A 20,772-nucleotide genomic window follows, 5' to 3' on the forward strand; every position below is an offset into this window, starting at 1 on the left:
CTTTTGAACTTGAATTTACTTCAAACCCCCTCTGTTCTCTTTCACTGATTGTTCAAATAAGTAAACTAAGTCTAAGAAGGTTTTACTCTCATGAGCAACAAGGAAGGAAAGCCCACACAATTCTACCTTCCATTCACCTCTCCTTTGGCTATAACTTGAAAACACCTTGGATCCTAAATTCTCTCCTCCCATCTTTGTAAAATCTTCCTGTAGCCAACCCCACAATATTGATTATGTATAAAACTGTAACAGCTCTACACCTCTGATGCAATATTAATGCACCAGTGACTCGATTTACATGAGGGTTGCATTCCCATGCACCCTTGCGTAACTCGAATTTCGTGTAAGTCAGGGGCAGCTTTTTTTCCCCAGCAGAACACACATTCTGCAGCCGGGGAAGCAGCAGGAGCACCTGGAGCTGCTTTTGCAAGGTAAGACCTGGGTTGGGGGGGCAGTTGGGGAGGGTTAAGCCTGGAGGTGGGTTGGGACTGTGGGAGGGAGGCAGGGGGGTTAAGCCTGGGTGGGTTAGGGCTGCAGGGGGTCGAGGGGGTGGAGTTGAGCTAGAGCCATGTGCAGTGGAAGGGGGGGTGCACAACTGAACTGGGGCGGGGGGTGACTGAGTTAGAGCCACACGCGGGAGTGGTGAGCCACACTGTGGGGGTTTGAATCAGCACTGGGGACAAGGTTTGAGCCGGAGCCACACATCAGGGGTTTAAACTGGGGCAGGAGTTGAACCGGAGCCACAAGCAGGGGTGGTGAGCTGGCAGGGTGTTAAGCCGGAGCTGCGTGTGAGGGATGGTGAGCAGGAGCCAAGCGTGGGGGGTGAGCCTGAGGGTGGTTTGAACAGGGCCAGGAGGGGTGGGTTGAACCAGGGCCACGAGTTGGGGGAGTGAGCCGGACCTGTGCTTGAACTGGGGCTGGAGGATTTGAGCCGGAGCCATGCCTGAGGGATGGTGAGCCAGAACCAGAACCAGAGCCAGGTGCAGGGGTGGGGGTTGAGCCGGAGCCATGCACGGGTGGGTGAGTGGGGCTGGTGGGGGGTTGAACTGGAGCTGCAGGGGGCCGAAGGGGTTGAGCCAGGGTCGGTGGGGGGGGGCGGGGAAACAGGATTTTGAGTTGCGCTTAACCCGCGTTAAGGCAAGTTAAGTGCAAGTCGAAATCATGCATTTCAAGGGTTTAGTGTCTATCCATTGAACTTTCACATTAACTATTGCTACTCACATCTCTTTTGTCTTCCAAATTCTACCTACCTAGAAGCAGTATTCTGCATACCTTCTAACAGGTTTAAAGCAGCTGAATGACATCACATCCATCATCAATAAACTTAACTGGATCGCTATTCATTTTGTGATCCAATTCACAATTTTCCATCATATCTTTAAATCCTCTAGCCTGCTTGTTTCTTTTGCCACTCAAGTCCCCTGCTTAACCAGCACTTATCTCTGGATCTTGTAATGCAAATTTGCTACTGTTGACTGTAAAATCTCTCTTCCTCATCTAGTGTTTCTAAAATATTGAATAATCTGGTTTCTATCTGTCCTCTTCATCCATTCTCCACCTTTTTTGAAAATTCAGCTAAGCCTCACCCATGCCTTGTTATTTCTTTCCCTTCCACTATTATGTAAAACTAACTGATTCTTTACTGTGGCTTTGTTAATAAAATGGAATACAGCATGGAAGACATCACATGAAATGCATCCATACTATATTCTCAAATACATAAACTTTCATGATGACATCAGTTTAAATATGGAAACGGTATACACTGCTATTCTGTGCAACTACAAGGAAGGAACCAGCATCTACCTAGACACAGCTTTCTTGTGGATCAGTTACAGTGGGTAACATGTTAACTATTTTTACCATTATAATCAATCCAAACTCAGCCACAGAGGAGCTTCATTTAACAGACCTGAAGCAACACTATGGGATAAGCATAGAGATAGACACCTCAGTGCCAGCTAAGGAACCACCATAGGGGAAAAAAATAGCACTAATACTTACTGCATCTTCCAGATTGCAGTTAGCTCCTTTCTTGAGTAATTCTTGGACAATTTCTAAACTGCCTTGCTCAGCAGCCAACATCAATGGAGTCTGACCATACTGTAATCAAATTATAGTTACAATTGAACTACTTAGATAAGATGACACATCCCATATTATGTACCTCAGCAGTGAAAGAAACGTATATACCGCTGTAATAGAAATCTCCTATATTGTTCATAATTTATGCTTTGATTCAGTATTTGAGAAAGGCCAGCAAAATGCAACATATGCAAATAATTCACTTACACGCATGAAAAAAATTAATAAAGAAATGGTAACAGTATGAAGTCTCATAATATAGCAGATATGGTTTCAGATACAAAGAGTGGCTTCTAGAAAATAATTGCAATTCATCAAAAGCATTAAAGATTCACAATTCATTTGTCCACCTCATACATTTGGAGATCCAAAAAGTTTTCTTCCCTATTCAAAGCCTGAAGAAGCTTAGTCATAGTTATTAAAGTACAACGAACAGAAGTTCGTGCATTTCTTTTAGAAGTCCACAAAACATAGTTCAGCTGTACATATATTATTCTCCAAACACAGACAATATGCTTGTCACTGTAAGAGAAAACTGAGCAACAAAGAGTCTACAGACTTCATCCTGCAAGGTACTAGGCCAAAGTGGGCAAACTTTTTGTCCTGAGGGCCATGTCAGGGTATGGAAATTGTATGGTGGGCCATGAATGCTCAAAATATTGGGCTTGGGATGCACGTGTGGGTGAGGACTCTGGCTGGGGTGAATGCTCTAGGTTAGGACTAGCGACAAAGAATCTGGGGTGCAGGAATAGGCATCAGATTGGAACCAAGGGATGGGGATGGGAAGGGGATCAGGGCTGGGGCAAGGGGCTGAAGTGTGGGGGCATGTAAGGTTACCGACTGGGGCCTGAGCTCTAGTTGGGGTCATGGAGGACAAATTCAGGGCACAGGAGGATGCGCCAAACTATGATCAAGGGTGGGAGTGGGATTAGGGTTCAGGCGAGGGACTGGGACATAGAAGGAGGTTGGGGTGGACACGCCAGGTGGTGCTGACCTTAAGCAGCTCTGGGAAGCACATGCAGCTGCTTACAGAAGTAATATGGAGCCATGGCACACGTGGCAGGGCAAGCCCCCAATCCTACTCCAGAGTGCAAGCTCAAGGGTTGGATGAAGCCTGCAAGCTGTAATTTGCCCATCCCTGTAATAGGCAGTCTCATCTCACTGAAACAAAACAAGACTGGAGGGTTTTCAACATCTTGCAGGAGCCAACCTTCAGGGATAATAAAAGAAATCTGATACAAAGCTTTCTCGCTTCTAAAGAGCATCTCTCCCCAAGAAGGCACTTCTCCCAAATGGAGGACCAAAAGGACTATCCTAGATGATGTTGCTTGCTGCAGGACACCACCTTCTGCACTGTCTTTTAATCCATAAACCATATTAGCTATGAGAAACAGTACATACAAGAACTGTCTTGTATAATGGTTTCTCCTCCATCATTTATGGCAACATAGAAGACAGTTTCTTACTCCAAGGAAGAATAGACTTTGGTGGGGGTGAGGGAAGTTAATGGGAAAGAGAAAAGTCTGGCATAGTCCAGGTTACAGTGAGTATGCAAATGACAGAACATGTGTGAAAGTGTCTACAGCAGGCCACTGTGAAATGATGGATTTCTCCCTACCCTCCTTCACTCCAGAACAGCTTCAAGCTAGAAGTCACCATATCTCTAAGGGAAGCAATGATCCATTCAACGATGCAAATAACAGCATCCAAATTTTCTCAGTTTTAGTTATATGCACTAAATGCCTGCACACAAGAACCATGTCAATGTTAGAAGTACATCAGGAATTTTCCTGAAAACGTAAACCAAGCTGAATCACCTTATTTGATTGCACCTGCATTAGTTAAGGTTACTAATCACTTGCTGCTGACTGCTTAATTAATGAATATATTTTAAATGGTCTTTTCTTCTGCTTTTAGTAAAATGAACTATGGAAATACATTGACTCATCTAGGAGAGATTCTTGCTATTGCAGGCATATTCCTTAAATTAGTTTTAATTAGATTTTTCCAGGTAGTGGCATTATGACTGATTAACATGGCAATAATTTTGCACTAGGGAGTATGACTGTATTTAAAATGCCAAGTAAGTTTATGGTCCTATATTAATGTTTCTCAATAATAAAAATGTTAATTAACTTGGCTTTTTGCTTTGAAAGCCTTTTGAAAATGTGATGCAATATTTGGCTTTGACATAATCATAATATGAGTAAAATGTTAATAAATCAGTAATTGAGCCCATACTCCAGTTCAAACCACAACTCCAAAATGTTACAGAAGGGGTCAGCAATACTTTTTGATGGGGAGTCATTACAACATTTTTATAAGTGGTCAAGGGCCATCCTTTTCTATGGAGAAGGTGTGGGATATGGGATAGAGATTGGGTGCAGAAAGGAGCTCAGGGTACAGACTTGGGTGTGGGGTCTGAGGAGGAGTTTGTATGGAGGAGGAGGTAGGGACCTGTGGCAGGAGATTGGAGTACAGGGTTCAAGAGGGGGTATGGGTGCAGGAGAGGATTCTGGCCTGCAGGATGAATGCAGGAGCAGGGTCTGAGAGGGAGCTGTGACCTGGGGCAGAGGAGGGTAAGGGAGGGTGCAGAGGGTTTGGATGGTGACCTGGGGCAGGATATTGGGATGCATGGTCAGGGAGGAGATATGGTGCAGGAGAGAATTCTGTAAGGGGGAGGGGTGCTGGAGGGAGTGCACAGTATGGGAGGCAGTTGGAGTGCAGTACCAGAGGAAGACTCAGGCCAGGAGGCACTTAGCTAAATAGCTACTGGAATAGGTACACATACTGCGTTACCTGGCAACACTAATTGGGTAACACTGCACCAACTTTATATACCAGTGTGGACATGTGCCTTTGACTTTACAAAACTAGGTGCTAGAGAAATCAACCTTAAAATAGTCAACCTAATCTCCTAGTGTAGACATGCCCTAAGACTGTTACGGAATTATGTCGGTCCAAAGAAGAAAATAAATGGGTTCCAAGACATTTATGGATAGGAATTTATCATTATATTAAATATCCAGTGTGGTGATGTATCAGTTATTCATCATGCAACTGACAAATAATATTCAAGAAATGTTTGGAAAAAAATCATATTACCTCATTTCTTTCATCCACATCTTTGCACTTCTCAAGAAGTGCTTTCAGAGCAGGAACATTTTCCTCTTCCACATAGCTCACAAGACTTTGAGTCATTAGACTTGCCATCTTTAGATAGTACTTCAAGTACTTCTATATCAGCATGTACCTATATTTAATAAAAAGTGTTAGATAAAGAGCAGATTTGATTTTAATACAGACTGCAACTACTGGTTCTATCTGCCACTCTCAACAATCAAACATTTTTGTAACTAATAACTAACTCTACATTTCAGTGAAGACTGAACCGCCAAATATTTTGCAATTTTTCTGAAAATTCAAATGTTTATTTTTATACTTAGCTCTATGCAGGAACAACAGTTTCTGTAGTAATCATAACACTCCAGCAATTTATACCTGTACAGTATAAGATAGCCTTAAGGGACACCTAAATGTCCTTCTCCCCCCAAAGGTATTATTTGTGTTGCTTGTGTCTTAGTACATACAAACTCAACTGCAGCACAGTTGGCCCCAAACTATATTCCAAACTCCAATTATTTCAGTTATTTGTAAGAATTCTCCCCTAATAAATTCCAAGGTCTGAAGGCACTACTATGATCATCCAGGCTAACCTTCTCTGTAATGTAGGAGATAAACCTTCTCCAAAATAATTACCAATGCACATCTTTTAGAAAGATAACTAAATTTGATTTTAAAATAGTCAGTGATGGAAAATCCACCATGACCTTTGATAAATTATTCCAATAGTTAACTAGTCTCACCATGAAAAAATTATGAATTATTTCTACCCTAAAGATGCGTAGCTTCAACTTTTCAGCCATTGGATTATGTTATATCTATGTCCAGTGGATTGAAGAGCCCACTGTTAAATCATTCTTCCCTGCACATATACTTATAAACTGTATTTAAGTTACCCCTCCATCTTCCCTATTTTAAGCTAAACAATACAGTCTATCAGTATAAGGCTGGTTTTCTAATCCTTTAAAGAACATTCACATGGCTCATCTCTCATCCAACCTCTCCAATTTGTCAACACGCTTTTGAAGTGTAGACAGCAGTGGCAGTTGCACCAATGTCTCTCTATTCTTGAGATGTCCCTGTTTATCATTAAGGATCACATTAACTCTTTTCGGCCAAAGCATCATACTGGACGTTTGCTGTCAGCTGATTATCCAGCACAATCTACAAATTTCTTTTCAGAATCACTGCTTCCCAGGAGAGTCCTTCCCACCCACTTCCCCTCCCCACCCCACACCCTTTTGCAGTATGGCCTATATTCTTTGTTCCTAGATGTATACAACTACATTTTAATTAGAACGCATATTGCTTGTGTTCACCTAGTTTGCAAGCGATCTCTATCCCTCTGATTCCAGTGATCTGTCCTCTGTTAATTTATCATTCCTAACTTACGTCAACTGCAAATTTTATCAGTATAATTTTGATGATGATTTCTTCCACAGTACTGACAAAAATATTAAATAGCATAGGATCAAGAATTGCTCAGTGGGATCATTCAGGATAACACAGTGATTTCATGACAATACCCATTTACAATTACAACTTGAAATCAATCAGCCAGTTTTCAATCCATTTCCCATATGCCACATAGTTTAATAAAATCTAAAATGATATAAAACTAAAATATTGTATGGTACTAGATCTTCACATACAATATCAACATTATTATCATCGTCAAGCAAACTTGTGACCTCATTAAGAAAAAGGATATCAAGTTAGTCTGACAGAATAAATTTCACATAAAACTAGTTGCTTTCAACCTTCCTTTCCATGGGCAGACCCCTACACAAAATTTAAAATTGGAGAGCAGAACTCTTGGAAAATCTTAGAGTCAGTATTACACAGCCCTCCTTTAATTCTTTATGAATTGAGTTCCACTACATTATATTGTCTGAGAGTGATATCAGGATGACAGTCCAACAATTTCCCAAGTCATTCCATTCACCCTTCTTAAATATTGACACAACATTAGTAGGGCCTATGAAATCTGTATTAATGAGAACCGAGTCCAAACCACAGTCTGAAAACATTAATGTGGAACCTGCTCTCTCTGGAACTTAAGAGCACAGTGGCAGGCAGCTGGGCTCCACTGACATACTTGACACAGGGTCTGAAGCAAGCATGTTTCAGGAAGGTGGCCAAAGGCGGCCAGCATTAAACTTGCTGGGGCCCAGAGAAGAAAGTTGAAGCCCTGCTGCCTCTGACTCAAGCTCATTGCCCTGAGCTCTGCGATCCATGGGTGAAAAGCCTGAGCAGTCTAAGTTTCACAGGTTCTCCCTGTGACACGGAACCCCAGGCAACTGCCCTGCTTGTTGCCTGATAACACTAGCCCTAGCTTTTAAATACAGAAAATTGATTATTGTGGTACAGGTGGGTAGTGTTTTTATAGAATGTTAGGAGGGGCTCAAAAAGAAAAAGGTTGAGAACCTAGAATGTATTGCCTAGAGAGGTGGTGGATTCTCCATCCCTAGAGGTTTTTAAGTCCCAGCTTGACAAGCTCCTGGCTGGGATGACTTAGTGGGAGTTGATCCTACTTGAAGCAGGAGGTTGGACTAGATGATCTTCTGAGGTCCCTTCCAGCCCTATGATTCTATGAACCTCTGTGTTTGGGGACAGTTAGAAAAGCCTAAGCTAAAATGAAAGAACAGTAAAGAGGAGTCATCGGGGAAAAGACACTAGCAAGAAGGGCAAGAGTAGCATGAGGCTAAAATTAAGAAACTGTTAGAAGCTGGCAGGTGGAAATTGAAGCAAATAGTTAATCAGAACAGGGCTGAGTAAGTCAGGTCAAAACTGCAGAAATTTCTTTGTGATCAATCTATGGGAGTCCCTGCTTTAGCTGGTCCAATCAGCAGAGGCAAACAACAAAAGGGGACCCAGTAGGCCACAGGCCATGAGATTTCCCCACACACACACTCCCGAAGCTGGGGAAGGGCCAGCACAATCCCCTTCACCCTAGTTTCTGCCTCTCCCTGCCCCCAGCTCTATGCCCTGCCTGCCTTTGCTTTGCCCCACCCCATCTCTCTCCCTAATTGAAGTGGCCGGTGGGGCGGGGAGGGGACTAATAGGGCTGGCACTCACCAACACACACACACACACACACACACACACACACACACACACACACACACACACACACACACACACACACACACACACACACACACACACACACACACAGTGGCAGAGGAAGCAGTACAAGGTGGCCCCAGCTCACTTAGCTCTCTAGCTGCAAGGGGCGATTCCTCCTCTTCCTCCTCCCACTCAGCACCCCAGCTAGCTGCTGTTCAGCGCCTCCTCCCATGCGCTCGGGGACAGGTGATTGTCTGTGGCTCCCATTTCACATCACCTCTGCCTATCACGTAGTTCCTGGCTTGGACTTGCAATTTCTTCCCTAAAGGCTACATGGCAGGTTGGATCCTACTGCCTGGGAAAGGAATGTCTCCCCTGCACAGCACTGGGTATGGCTGGTGCTGGGATTGTCCTGGTTGGTGCCCATTTCCCACCTCACCTGCTTTTCTTCACATGCAGCAGTCCCTGTTTCATTTCTACAATAGTTCCTACTAGCTTTGGCCTGCTTTCATTAGCTCTGCTGCCAGGATGGCCAGAATGTTGGGGGAAAAAGCAAAAATGTGAGTTTTTCTCATCTCATAGAAAACTATGGATGAGCAGTCAGCTCCCACAATGTATCACAAAGAGGAACAATACAGACCATCTAAAACAAAGAGTCCAGTGCACTCTAAAGACTAACCAATTTATTAGAGCAAAGTGTGTTAGCCTTTAAGGTTTCACATCCGTCTTTGTTGTTTTTGTTGAAATAGACTAATATAGTTATCCACATGCCCGGAGCGGCAGCAGGTGGCTCTGCTTTGGAAAGGTAAGTGAACCTGGGGTTGGGGAGTTTAAAGGTTGGGGGCAGTTTGGGGACATGAGTGGGAAGAAGGGTTAAAACATGGTAGCTGGGTGGGTAACAGGGGGGTGGAGTTCAGGCTGGTGCAGGCTGAGTCTGTGGGGCCAGTGGGGCGGGGGGCGTTAAGGCTGCGACGGTTTTGGTCTGGGCAGCCAGCAGGGCTAGGCTGCAGTGGTTTAGGTGCATGGGGCCGGCCGGGGGGGCGGGGGCGGGGGGTTAGGTTTCAGTAGTTTGAGGTCTGCTGGGCCAGCGGGGTGTGTGTGTTAGGTTTCAGCGGTTTGGGGTCTGCAGGGTGAGTGGGAGGGGTTCAGGCTGCAGTGGGTTGAAGCTGCGGGGAGGGGGTAAGGCTTGTTAAGGTTGCAGCGGTTTGGGGTCTGCAGGGCCAGCGAGGGGTGGGGTAGGTTTCGGTGGTTTGGGGTCTGCGGGGGGGGGGGGTTAGGTTTCGGCTAAGGCTTGTTAAGGTTGCAGTGGTTTGGGGTCCTGCAGGGCCGGCGGGTGCTGCAGCAGGTTGGAGACCCTGGGAGGGTGTAAGGCTTGCGTTAGCAGGGGGGAGTTCACTCATCCAGCGAACAAAAGGTAGGTATGTGTGTCCCTCGTTTAAGTGAGTACTTGTACGTGTAAATAAAGTACTCATTTAATGAGAAATGAGTGTATTCCCATGCTAAGGTTAAGCAAGGGTTAAATGTTTTGCTGTATGAAGGCCTCATAGCTCAATAAAGGAAAGAATTTGTTGCAATGGCTGAAAAATACTACTGTACTGTACTGTAACAATGAGCACTGCAAATACAAAACTGCTCAGTTTCAGTTAATGTCAAACTTCTAAAATTACACTTTATAATTCCAACAAACCTCCTTTTCGTAAATAAGTCTACAGATTACTCTTTTGCTCCATCATTTTCTACATATTTTTGTTCTGATATTTTACTGAAAACATTCAACAAGTTGAACAAATATTTCTATATAAAAAAGTTTCAGTAAATAAAATGTACTGGCAAGAAATGATAAATGTTTCCAAAATAAATTACACTATGTATTTATAGTCAAAATTCTATGAGCAAATTCTCAGCAATTCCACAATGATTCCAAAGGAAAACAGTATTCAGCATGCCTCCTGACTAAAAGATTCTTTCCTTAATGTCAATGATTTCCACATTTCAAAAGCGCAGACAGGCCTGTTGCACTGTAGATAAGCATACTGCCTTGTAAATTACTATTTAAGCTGTTGGTTATTCAGCCAACGTTCTACGTTCTATTTTAATGTAGACTTTTATCCCTCAGATATCAATTAAACTTTCAGGAACTAACAAAATAACTGACATTGCAGTCCTCAGGAAAAAAAATATAAAAAATATAAACCATGGCTTGAACAAATCTCTTGTGTTAGATATGCTGAAGTTTCACTTTTTCAAATATTAAGCACCATTGAACAAACCATTTCTTAGCAGCACATTAAAACAGTTGTTTAGGGCTCCCACATGCCACTAACATAAAATAATTGCCTCCTTAAAATTCAGATTGTTCCCTTTTTCCTACAGACAAACACCTACAAGATCTTCATCAAGCATTCTTAAAACTAAAATATGCACCTAGGGAAGTAAGGAAAACAGAATGACCGAGCCTGATGAGTACCCAAAAATCATCTACTTCAAAACAGGTGCAACTAGGGAATAATAGAACACCACTGGTCACCATCTACGGTTCCCAGCTTACCCCTCCAGCAGACCACTTACAACCTACAACCTATCCTGGAATAGGATCTCTCTCTCTCACACACAGCCTTTGGGACACAGGCCTCCCCTCACCTTCTGATAGTCCCCAACCTGAAACAAACACAGTAGATCCTCACACCCCCTTGCGTAACCCGGATGTTGTGTAAGTGCAAGTCTGGCTTTTTCCCTGGCGGAACACAGGTTCTGCAGCCGGGGAAGCAGCAGTCCTGGGGTGGGGGGGCATTTGGGGAGGGTTAAGCCTGATGATGGGTTGGGGTTGTGGGAGGTGGGCAGGGGGGTCGTTTAAGCCTGGGGTGGGTTAGGGCTGCAGGAGGGCAAAGGGTGGAGTTGAGCTGGAGCTGCGCGCGGGGGTGGTGAGCCAGGCCGCAGGACGTCTGAACTAGGGCCACATGCAGGTGGTTTGAACTGGAACATGGTGGGGCTGGACCGGGGCCATGTGCAGGGCAGGGGGGCGGGGCTGGAACCAGGGCAGAAGGATGGAACAGGAGCCACGCACAGTGGGTTTAAACCAGGATGGGGGGATTGAGCCAGAGCCGCACATGAGGTGTGGTGAGATGGAGCCAGAGCCAGGCATGGGAGTGGAGGGGTGAGCCAGAGACGCATGTGGGTGTTGAGCCGGCAGTGGGGTTGAACTGGGGCCAGGGAGGTTGAGCCAGAGTCACGCCTGATGGGTGGTGAGCTAGAGCCAGAGGTGGGGGTGGGAGTGGGGGGTGAGCAGGAGCTATGCTTGGGTGGTGAGCGAAGCTGAGGGTAGGGCTGAGCCAGGGCTGTGCAGAGCCAGGAGGATTGAGCTAGGGCTGAGGGGTAGTGAGTTAAGCACAACTGGAAATCACGCATTTCCAGGGTTTACTGTAAAAATTGGGGATCAGCCGTGTAAGAGCGGGGTCACGTACTCTGGGTTCACGTACTCTGAGACCTTACTGTACTCACCAGCAGCCACGCTACACAACAGAAACAGTAACCCAAGAACCTATCCCTGCAACAAACCCCATTTCCAACACTTTCCATGTACAAGTTGAACCTCTCTAATCCAGAACTCTCTCACCCAGCAACATCCATAACCCAGCGTGATTTTCTTTAGTTAGTATGGTGTGGCCAAGTTTCCCACAGTTCCATAAAGTTTGTTTACAGCCACCAGTCCTAGCTCTGTGTTCTGTGCTGTTCTTTAGCTGTAATTTACCTCTTAATGTCTTCTAAGAGCCCAGTAAGCCATGGAAGTGTTGGTAATGCTGCTAGACAATATTGGCCTCCCAAGATCCGACAAATTCTCTCATCTGGGACTGGTCAGGTCCCAAGGGTGCCAGATTAGAGAGGTTCAACCTGTATCTGTACAAGCAACACCACCACAGGACCTAACCACATAAGCCACATCATCAGGGACTCATACACCTGCACATCCACTAACATGATGTAGTCTATCAGTTGCCATCAATGCCCCTCTGCTGTGTATACTGGCCAAACCAGACAGTCTCTGCACCAAAGACAAATGGACACAAACCAGTCACCAGGAATACTAACACACACACCTGTCAGGGAACATTTTAACCTCTGTGAACATTCACTAATGGATTTAAAAGTAGCCATTCTTCTGCAAAAGAATTTATCACCCGATTAGAGAGGACAACCTCTGAACTAGAGTTTATTTACAAAGTTTAATGCTATCAATTTAAGATTGAATAAAGATCTTAATTGGTTAATGCACTACAAAGGCAATTTCCCCACTTTTGATATTTGCTTTTCCATATCATATGCCCTGATGAGACACATCACGGAGGAAACAGATTCCAAATTATCAGTTGACATTTGCCTGGTTAAAATGGCTTGCTGCTGTTTTATTTTTCGCTCCTTTTCATTTTTTTCTTTGTGTGATTTGCCTTTTTATTTAGTTTACATCACCTTAGAAAGATTCAACAATTCATTCGCAATTTTCTACATCTATACATACTGCTTATACTTTTTCCTGAAATGCTCTAGAAACCTGATATACAGCCCTGATGTTCTTCATGATTCCGTCTTTATTAAAAAAAATCAGTACCATGACTCATTATTATTTATTATTATTATTATTAAATGCCAAATAAATAAAATTGTTAGTCTATAACTTTTTTAAAAACGTACCAAAGTGAACAATTTCAAATGACTATTACGAAAAATAATCCACTCTGTGTGATTTTTGTACCAGGTGGAACCCAGCCATGGCCCAAAGAATAAACCTGCTTAGCAGTCTTCTTATCACACTATTTTCTGCTGACAACATACTTCTCTAAGTCACATTCTAGATTTTCAGAAAGCCTGTGACAAAGTCCTTCACCGAAAGGTCTTAAGCAAAGTAATCTGCCATGGAAGAAGACAAAAGGTCATCTCATGGACTGGGCACTGATTAAAATAGGAAAGGGTAAGAATAAATAGTTTGGAGAAAGTGGTGCCCTCCATGGACTTCTATTGGGATCAGTGCTGTTCAACACATTCCTAAATTAAAAGGGTAAACAATGAGGTGACAAAATTTGTAGATGACCGAAAACTACTCAGGATAGTTAAGGCCCAAAAAGACTCCAAAGAACTAGAAAAAGGATCTCACAATACTGGATGACTGGACAAAAAGGCAGATGAAATTGTATTGAAAAATGCAAAGTAATACATGTGGGAAAATATAATTCCAACTATAACTATGAAGTGATGGGTTTTAAATTAGCTGCTACCACTCAAGAAAGAGATCTTAAAGTCATCGTGGATAGTTTGCTGAAAACATCCACTCAATGTGTACTTGCAGCCAAAAAAGTGAACAGCACGTTTAGAGTAATGTAAAAAAGACACATAGTAAGACAGAAAACAACATGGGGCCTCTATACAAATCCATGGTATGCCCATATCTTGAATATAGTAGGCCCTTGAGTTATGCAAGGGTTGCATTCCCATGCACCCCTCGCATAACTTGAATTTGGTGAAAGTCAGAGGGAAGCCTTTTTCCCCGGCAGAATGCACGTTCTGCAGCCAGTGAAGTATCTGGAGCACCTGGATCTCCTTTTGAAAGGTAAATCCCAAGATGGGACATAAAGCCTGGCACAGGTTTTGGGACTGTGGGATGGGGGCACGGGGGTTAAGCCTTGGGTGGGTTAGGCCTGCATGGTGGGGGTGAAGCTGAGCTGGGGCCGTGCAGGGGTGGGGGGGGATGAGCCAAAGTCGGGCGTGGGTGGTGGGGGTAAGCTGGGGTCATGTGGGAACTGGTGAACCGGGGCCACACGGGGTTGAGCCAGGGCCGGGAGGAGCAGAATTTTGAGTTAAGCTTAACTCGCATTAATGTAAAGCGCAACTCGAAATTGTGCATTTTGAGGGATTACTGTATTGCATGTAGGTGTGGTTGGCCCATTTCAGAAAAGGATATGCTTAAAAGCTTTAAAAAGGGCAAAAAAAGATATCAGGGGTTTGGAACAGCTGCAGTATGAGAAGAGAATAATTAAACTGGGGCTTTTCACCTTGGAAAAGAGGTGACTAAGGAAGGATATGATAGTGGTCTGTAAAATCATGACTGATACACAGAAAGTAAATCAGGACATATTTACTCCTTCGTGTAACACAAGAACTATGGGTCACCAAATGAAATTAACAGGCAGCAAATTTAAAACACAAAAGAAAGTTTTATCATACAATGCACAGTCAACCTGTGGAACTCCTTGCCGGAGGATGTTGTGAAGGCCAAGACTTTAACAGTGCTGAAAAAAAGAACTGAAAAAATTCATGGCCACCACCAACTCACAGCTATGCTGGGCAGAGACGGAGTCCCTATCCTGTTTGCCAGAAGCTGGGAATGGGTGACATGGGATGGATTATTTGATCATTACCTGTTCTGTTCATTCTCTCTCAAGCACCTGGCAGTGGATACTGTTGGAAGACAGGACACTGGGCAAGATGAACCTTTGTTCTGACCTACTGACCGTTCCTACATTATTCGGTAAAAATCATGATTTTCCCATTTGGTTGTTTTGTTTTCAAGAAAAGAAGTCTGCCTCATTAATCATCACAGGACCTAATGATGATTCTAATCCTAATCTTATTTATGCCAGAATGATATTTTTCTCCATAGTACACTTTCTAATATTTTGATCAGATTTTAGCCTATTACAACAGAGAGTTTATTAAGTTTCACAGCAGTCCCTCTATGGAAATTTTTCTTGATTTTCAGCAAAAGATCAGGTTATTCCACTCCACCCCAACCAGCACTGTGTTCAGGCTATGGGGGTTAGGTCTTAACTCACTACTGCTTTCTGGTCTTATGGCTTTCCAGCTTGCATCTTTCCATTCCCAGCATAATACTGCTAAAAGAATCTTCCTTACTAACAGTAAATTCCTAGTTGACTCCTTATACAGATTCTTCATTACATTTTATAGTACAGAGCAACCAAATGCTATATTCATACCTCAGAGATGAAATGCGGAAGAAATATGAATAAAAAAGATCTACTTATTCGTGTAGGGAACAATTATACATACAATACTTTGTCTACACACAGAACCAAAGAGCTAATTTCTAATCCCCAAGCACTCCCACTATTTTGCACAATGTTAGCACAGAGTACTTTTTACTCTGTAAAAAAAAAAGTGAACACTGACTCTACACCATATCCCACTGGTGTATTTTATAATTTGTTACCTCACAACGTTAACACTATTCATTACAAACATAACTCATAAGGGCATACCCAAAACCTTTTGAATTAAAAAGAAAAAACGTTAAACTCTATTAAAACATTGATGCTACCCAAACAACAATTGGATGTCTGCAAAAAAATTGTCATTTACAGCTATTTTGACAATTACTGAAGATAATCTGACAAAATCATATATATTATTTTTGCTGCGTTCAGCCACCTGTCCAGGCAAGGATCTACCATGTTTTGCCCCCTGCACTGTGCCTGCCCCTGCCCCAGCCAGCACAGGCCTGGCCCGGCCTCCCCAATGGACTCCCCCCCACCCATACCACACCAGCCCAGCCCCAGCGGAGCCCCTCCACCAGCCAGCACAGGGCATGGCCCAGCCTTCCCAATGGAGTTTCCTCCCCTGGCCTCGCAACATGTCAGCTCCAGCCACTGCCCAGGCCAGCATGGAGCCCAGCCCCCATGTCCCCGCAACAAAGCCACCCCTGGCACCATGCCAGCCCCAGCAGCTGCCCTTCCCCCAGCCAGTGGAGTCCGGCCCAGCCCCCAAAGGTGCTCTGCCCCGCCCCCAGCGTGGGACCCAGCCCATACACTTTGGATGTGTATTACAAGTTTCTGTCTACCACTTTCTTCCAGACCAATTTCCACCAGCAAGTGGAACTGCAACCGGGCCTCTACTTAAAATGACATCTAAAGACCTATGATTTTTTAAGAAATGTTTTGATTCTTATCTTGCATGTTAAAACAGGTTTATTCACCATGAGAAACAACTGTACCAAACACCCTGTCTTCTCAGCTGATCCATATGAACATCTTCTCTGCCAGTGTGGAACCCCAGCTCAGCAGTGCTTGGCCAGTGCAAACATCTAACCACATAGATCAATTTATTTGATCAGCATCTAAACTACCATTTTCTGTCACTTAGTGTATCTTGCGCCCTGTTTTAGACCAGTGTTTCCCAAAGTGTGGTACACATAACACCAGTGGTATGCAAAAGGATTTCAAGGGGTACGCAGCAGAAAATAAATTACTAAAAATCAGGAGGTAAGCACAGGACAGCACTGGGAGAGGGGGTATGCTTATAAGTCCAAAGTCCCAAAAGGAATATGAGAACGTTTTAAGTTTGGGAAACACTGTTTTCAACTAACTCCTTGCAGCAGAGATTGTCAGTTTCCCAACTTCGCATGTTTACTGTTCACTTGTTTATTCTTTTATCATTTCACACATTTAAGATCAAGAGACTTCTTAAATTTCTCATTTATATTACTAAAAAGCTGCAGAACTACAATATTACTAGACTATAGAATTTCATATATAATGCTATAATCTGAATTCATTTCAATGGCACTTTCAAATGACAGGGCCTCTGTCTACACTGTAAACATATATCTAACCCTTTTAAAATTGTATGTTATTCACCTAGCAGATCTTAACAGTCTTGAGACTGGTCCAATAAAAAAGATGATGTCACTGTCTTGTTTCTCAAATATATACTTGACATATTCACAGTCTACTCAATAAATTAATTATAATGTTTATACTTTTTGGATGCGAAGAACAATTCCGTTTCCCATTCCTATGCTGTCTTTCCAATCTTTTGCTTACTATATTATTAAAAAAAAATCAAGATGTTTCCTTTCCATATCAGTAAAAAAGAAAAAATATTATTAGAAGACGGATGCTTTACTGTGGCTGACAGCCATACTTGCTCATGGTTGTAGTATGCCTGGGGGGTTGTGGTTGTGCAAGGGATGAATACTGTGGTGCTGGGATGTAACTGAAAATTTCCAACATGGGGAACTGAGTAAATGAGGTGTAAATGACAATTTCCTACAGGAGGGCAGCAGAAGGATGTAAGTGATCATTCCCTGCCTGAGGGTAGATGTGGTGGAGGGGTGCAAATAACAATTTCCTACGTGGGGTATAAATGATAATTCCCCGCCTGGGGGTGAACGCGGTGGAGGGTGTCAACGATCATTGCCTACAAGAGGGGGCAGAGGTGTCTAAGCGATCATTCCCTGCCTGGGGGCGGACTTAGTAGAGGTTGTAAATGACAATTTCCTACAGGAGGGCGGCGGAAAGCGTAAGTGATGATAACCTGCCTGAGGGTGGATATGGTGGAGGGTGGAACTGACATCACACTGCACAAGAGAAACGGGGCAAATGGCCCAGGGACGGGCCCATTCACGAGACCGGGAAGCGCTCCGCCGATCCCTAGACACAAGCCGCCCGCGCCGAGCGCGGCTGACGGCACTAGGCAGACAGAGCAGGCAGCGGTGCCTCTCCCTAGCCAGCGCCGCTCAGCCCAGCCCAGCCCAGCCCAGCCCAGCGCCGCGCGCCCTGAGACACAGGGAGCCTGGACGTTGCCCCCCCCGATCCCACGACGGGTAGAGCCCGCAGCCGGGGCTCAAGGCGGCTCCCTGGCGCCCTTTGTCTGGCAGCTGCGCGCTGCCCCGCTACCTACCGCGCAGCCAGCGGGACTCGGGCCCCGCGGGCGGCCTTTCTGCTCCCGGGAGACACTGCCGAGGCGGCGGCTAGCTCTGGCCCACGGGCGGCGGCCGCTCCGAAAGCTCCTCAGCGGCGCCCGGCAGCGGCGGGAGCCATATTGCCTCCTCCTTGGCTGCCCGACCCCCTCCCTCCTTCTTGCCTTGGAGCCGTCACGTGAGCCCTCCCGTCGCCTTGACCCGGAGAAGGGCGGGGCAGGAGCGGCCGGGCCGTTAGTGCTGCTCCGACAGGCGGAGTCGGGGGCGGGCGCGGCACGGGGCAGCGTCCCGGCATATTCCGTTGCCGCCTTTGCCTCGGGCAGTCCCGCCTCGGCTGAGCCTCCCGCCCGGGGAGCGGGTCCGCGCCCCGCGCCGCTGCTGGCTCCCGGTCCCGGCGCGCGTTGACACTGGGGGCGGAGCCGCGGCGCTGTGATACAAAACGGCGGGGCTGAGTCTCAGGGCGGTGTCAGTGCGGTCAGTCTCCTCGGAGGGGTTGTACCTGTTGCCCCGCGCTGCTTCCTCAGCGCCCGCGGAGGTCACCGGCGTTCTGGGGGAGCGGCGATTCCGTCCTGAGGCGGAGAAGCTGCGCGTCTGGCAGGTTCCTCCCTTTCCCTAGGGCTGCAGGCCGCCCTGTGCCACCTGTCGCTAGGGGCCCGGGCGTGGGGGGAGGGGTGTCCGCTAAAGCCGGACCTCCCTCAGCCCAGGATTTACACACTCACCTTCCCGGCGCCGGCGGAGCGTGGCAGCTCCGAGCCGTCTGCCTCGTCCCCCTCCCCCCCCGGCATGGCTGGGATCACCATAGCCACGGGGTCCCTGGCAGTGGCTGGGACCACCACCGTGGCGCTCAGCCATGGGGAAGGGGGAGGCAACCTCAAGGCACAGTTCGGGTGTCTGCTCACGCTCGTGGATGTGTGGGAGCGCAACGTCGTCCACGTTGTGGCCCCGTGTTGTGTCCTGCACATGGTAGTGGAGGGGTCGGGGGAGGTCCTCCTGCCGGGGTGGGGGATGTATCTGGGAGACCTTTAGGGAGAGCTTCTCCCATGGTCCCCACTAACCCTTGGGCCCACAGCACTACTCCATCACCACCACAACCCATACCTTCATCCCCTTGCCCCTCCCACCCCTTCCCAATAAATGCACATGTGGGGCTGGTGCTCCAATAACTGGTTTACTTAGAGAAAAACATATGGAAAAGAAATGGTGTAATAATGAACTACGTACAAAAAAGCAAAGTGCAAAACCACAGAACTGTGTGGAGGGGGGCTTAGGATGGGGGACATCTGAACTTGGATGGGAGGGCTGGGACAGGTAAGGGAGCATGAAACTGAGGGGGGGAGACTGAGCAGCATTGGCCTTGGGATCCCCTCCTGCCACAGGTTCAGGGCCCCCTTTGAGGCTGTGTTGGGGCTGTGACTGGGGGAGGTAGGGAGGCAGTGGGACTGCGGCAGGGTCTGGGTTGAGGGGGGAGCCTGCGGAAGGCCTGGTCCTTAGCCATTGCAGAAAGTCTAGGATGCCCTGTGGGATGGCTATCAGGAGCGTTGGCAGGGGGAGGAGTGGGGGGTGGCAGGGGAGGCAGCCGCAGGGGGACAAGGCCTCTATGTCCCACCAGACACAGGTGGTGGTGTTGAACCAGGACATTAGTTGGTCCAGACCTGCAACCGCCACTCCTGGTCATCCCTGCCATTCCATGAGCTCTATCATCCACTAGAGGGCAGCATTGTGGTCCCCCTGGAGGTTCTCTTGCACGCAAGGAGCACCCCTCTGTCTGCAGGCCTGCCCTGGTGGTGGTGTCAGGCTGGCTTGCTCTGGGGCTGGGGTGGGGCTGGCTCATCCTGGTGGTAAGCGGGGAGTGGCTCAGCCCTCAGAGGCTGCAGGTCCAGCTGTAAGGAAGACAAGAAGGAGAGATGTTGGGTCATTCGCACAACACAGCCTCTAAGGCCCTGCCCCCCACTCTGAGCAGCAACCAATAACTCCCTCCCCCCATCCCCTGAGCCAAGGCACAGGAGTGTCCCCGGAGCAGAGCCATGTGTGGCCTGCACAAGAGCCCCAGTCACACAGGAGCTCTGTGGTGCCTCTGGAACCAGGCTAACCACAGAGGCACTGGCCCCCCTACGGATGTCTGGCCACAGAGGGGTTCCTATGTGGGTGGCAGGTGAGCTGGCAGCAGCTCAGCCCTCCCCACGGCCCCCCATCACACACCTGCAGCGTGCAGTGTGCAGCGCTATCCACAGGAGCAGTTATTGCCTCTCACCTGCAGGCATGCCCAGGTGCCAAAAGTCACACTCCTTGGTATATCTGGTGCCTGTGTGGAGGGACTGCCTGCTGGGCCCTGGTTGCACACGCTACCTTGCACATGATTCCACATACCAGAACTGAAGTTCAAGGTCCCACCCGAGCTGGCCAGGCAACCCTCGCAGCATGCCCCATCTTCGCCTACCCCCATACCCTGGGTGTGTGACATGCAGGGTAATTACCAGAGGAACCCTCATCCAGCACTGATGAGACTCAGGAGGTGGCCTGGCTGGTAGGGACCACTCCATGATGATCACCAGGCTGCCGCTCTCCTCTATGGCCATGTCTGCCTCTGGCACCGGCAGAGGTTTGCACTTGGAGGCCTGCTCCTCCATATCCCCTGGGGGCTCCAGCTGCAGTGGGAGGTCTGCCTGCACTGTGTTGATGGGGCACATGGGAAGTGATGCCCCCACAGGATGTAGGGGCAGGGCTGTGTCCCAGACCTGAACAGTCTTGGCAAGGTACTTTCACCTTCACCCGGACCTGCTGCATGCTGCAGG

At 46.8% G+C, this 20,772-nt stretch overlaps 1 protein-coding gene across 4 annotated transcripts in view; it reads right to left on the reverse strand.

Annotated features, from left to right (window-relative positions):
- The window catches only part of KIDINS220 (kinase D interacting substrate 220), a 137,941-nt gene extending 119,673 nt beyond the window's left edge, over positions 1-18,268 (reverse strand). For 2 of the 4 annotated variants that reach the window (XM_074991232.1, XM_074991231.1), the window contains exons 1-3: positions 17,962-18,254; positions 5,191-5,338; positions 2,005-2,103 (exon numbers count right to left, since the gene is read on the reverse strand). In XM_074991232.1, the coding sequence (XP_074847333.1) occupies positions 2,005-2,103; positions 5,191-5,298 (207 nt within the window). In that variant the 5' untranslated portion in view covers positions 5,299-5,338; positions 17,962-18,254. Of the gene's footprint in view, positions 1-2,004; positions 2,104-5,190; positions 5,339-17,961 lie in introns of all 4 variants that reach the window. The other 2 variants (XM_074991233.1, XM_074991234.1) reach the window with 2 other exon arrangements.
- Between the last annotated feature and the right edge of the window lie 2,504 nt (positions 18,269-20,772).

This window comes from Carettochelys insculpta, chromosome 3, assembly GCF_033958435.1.
Source record: "Carettochelys insculpta isolate YL-2023 chromosome 3, ASM3395843v1, whole genome shotgun sequence".
Lineage (NCBI taxonomy): Eukaryota > Metazoa > Chordata > Testudines > Carettochelyidae > Carettochelys > Carettochelys insculpta.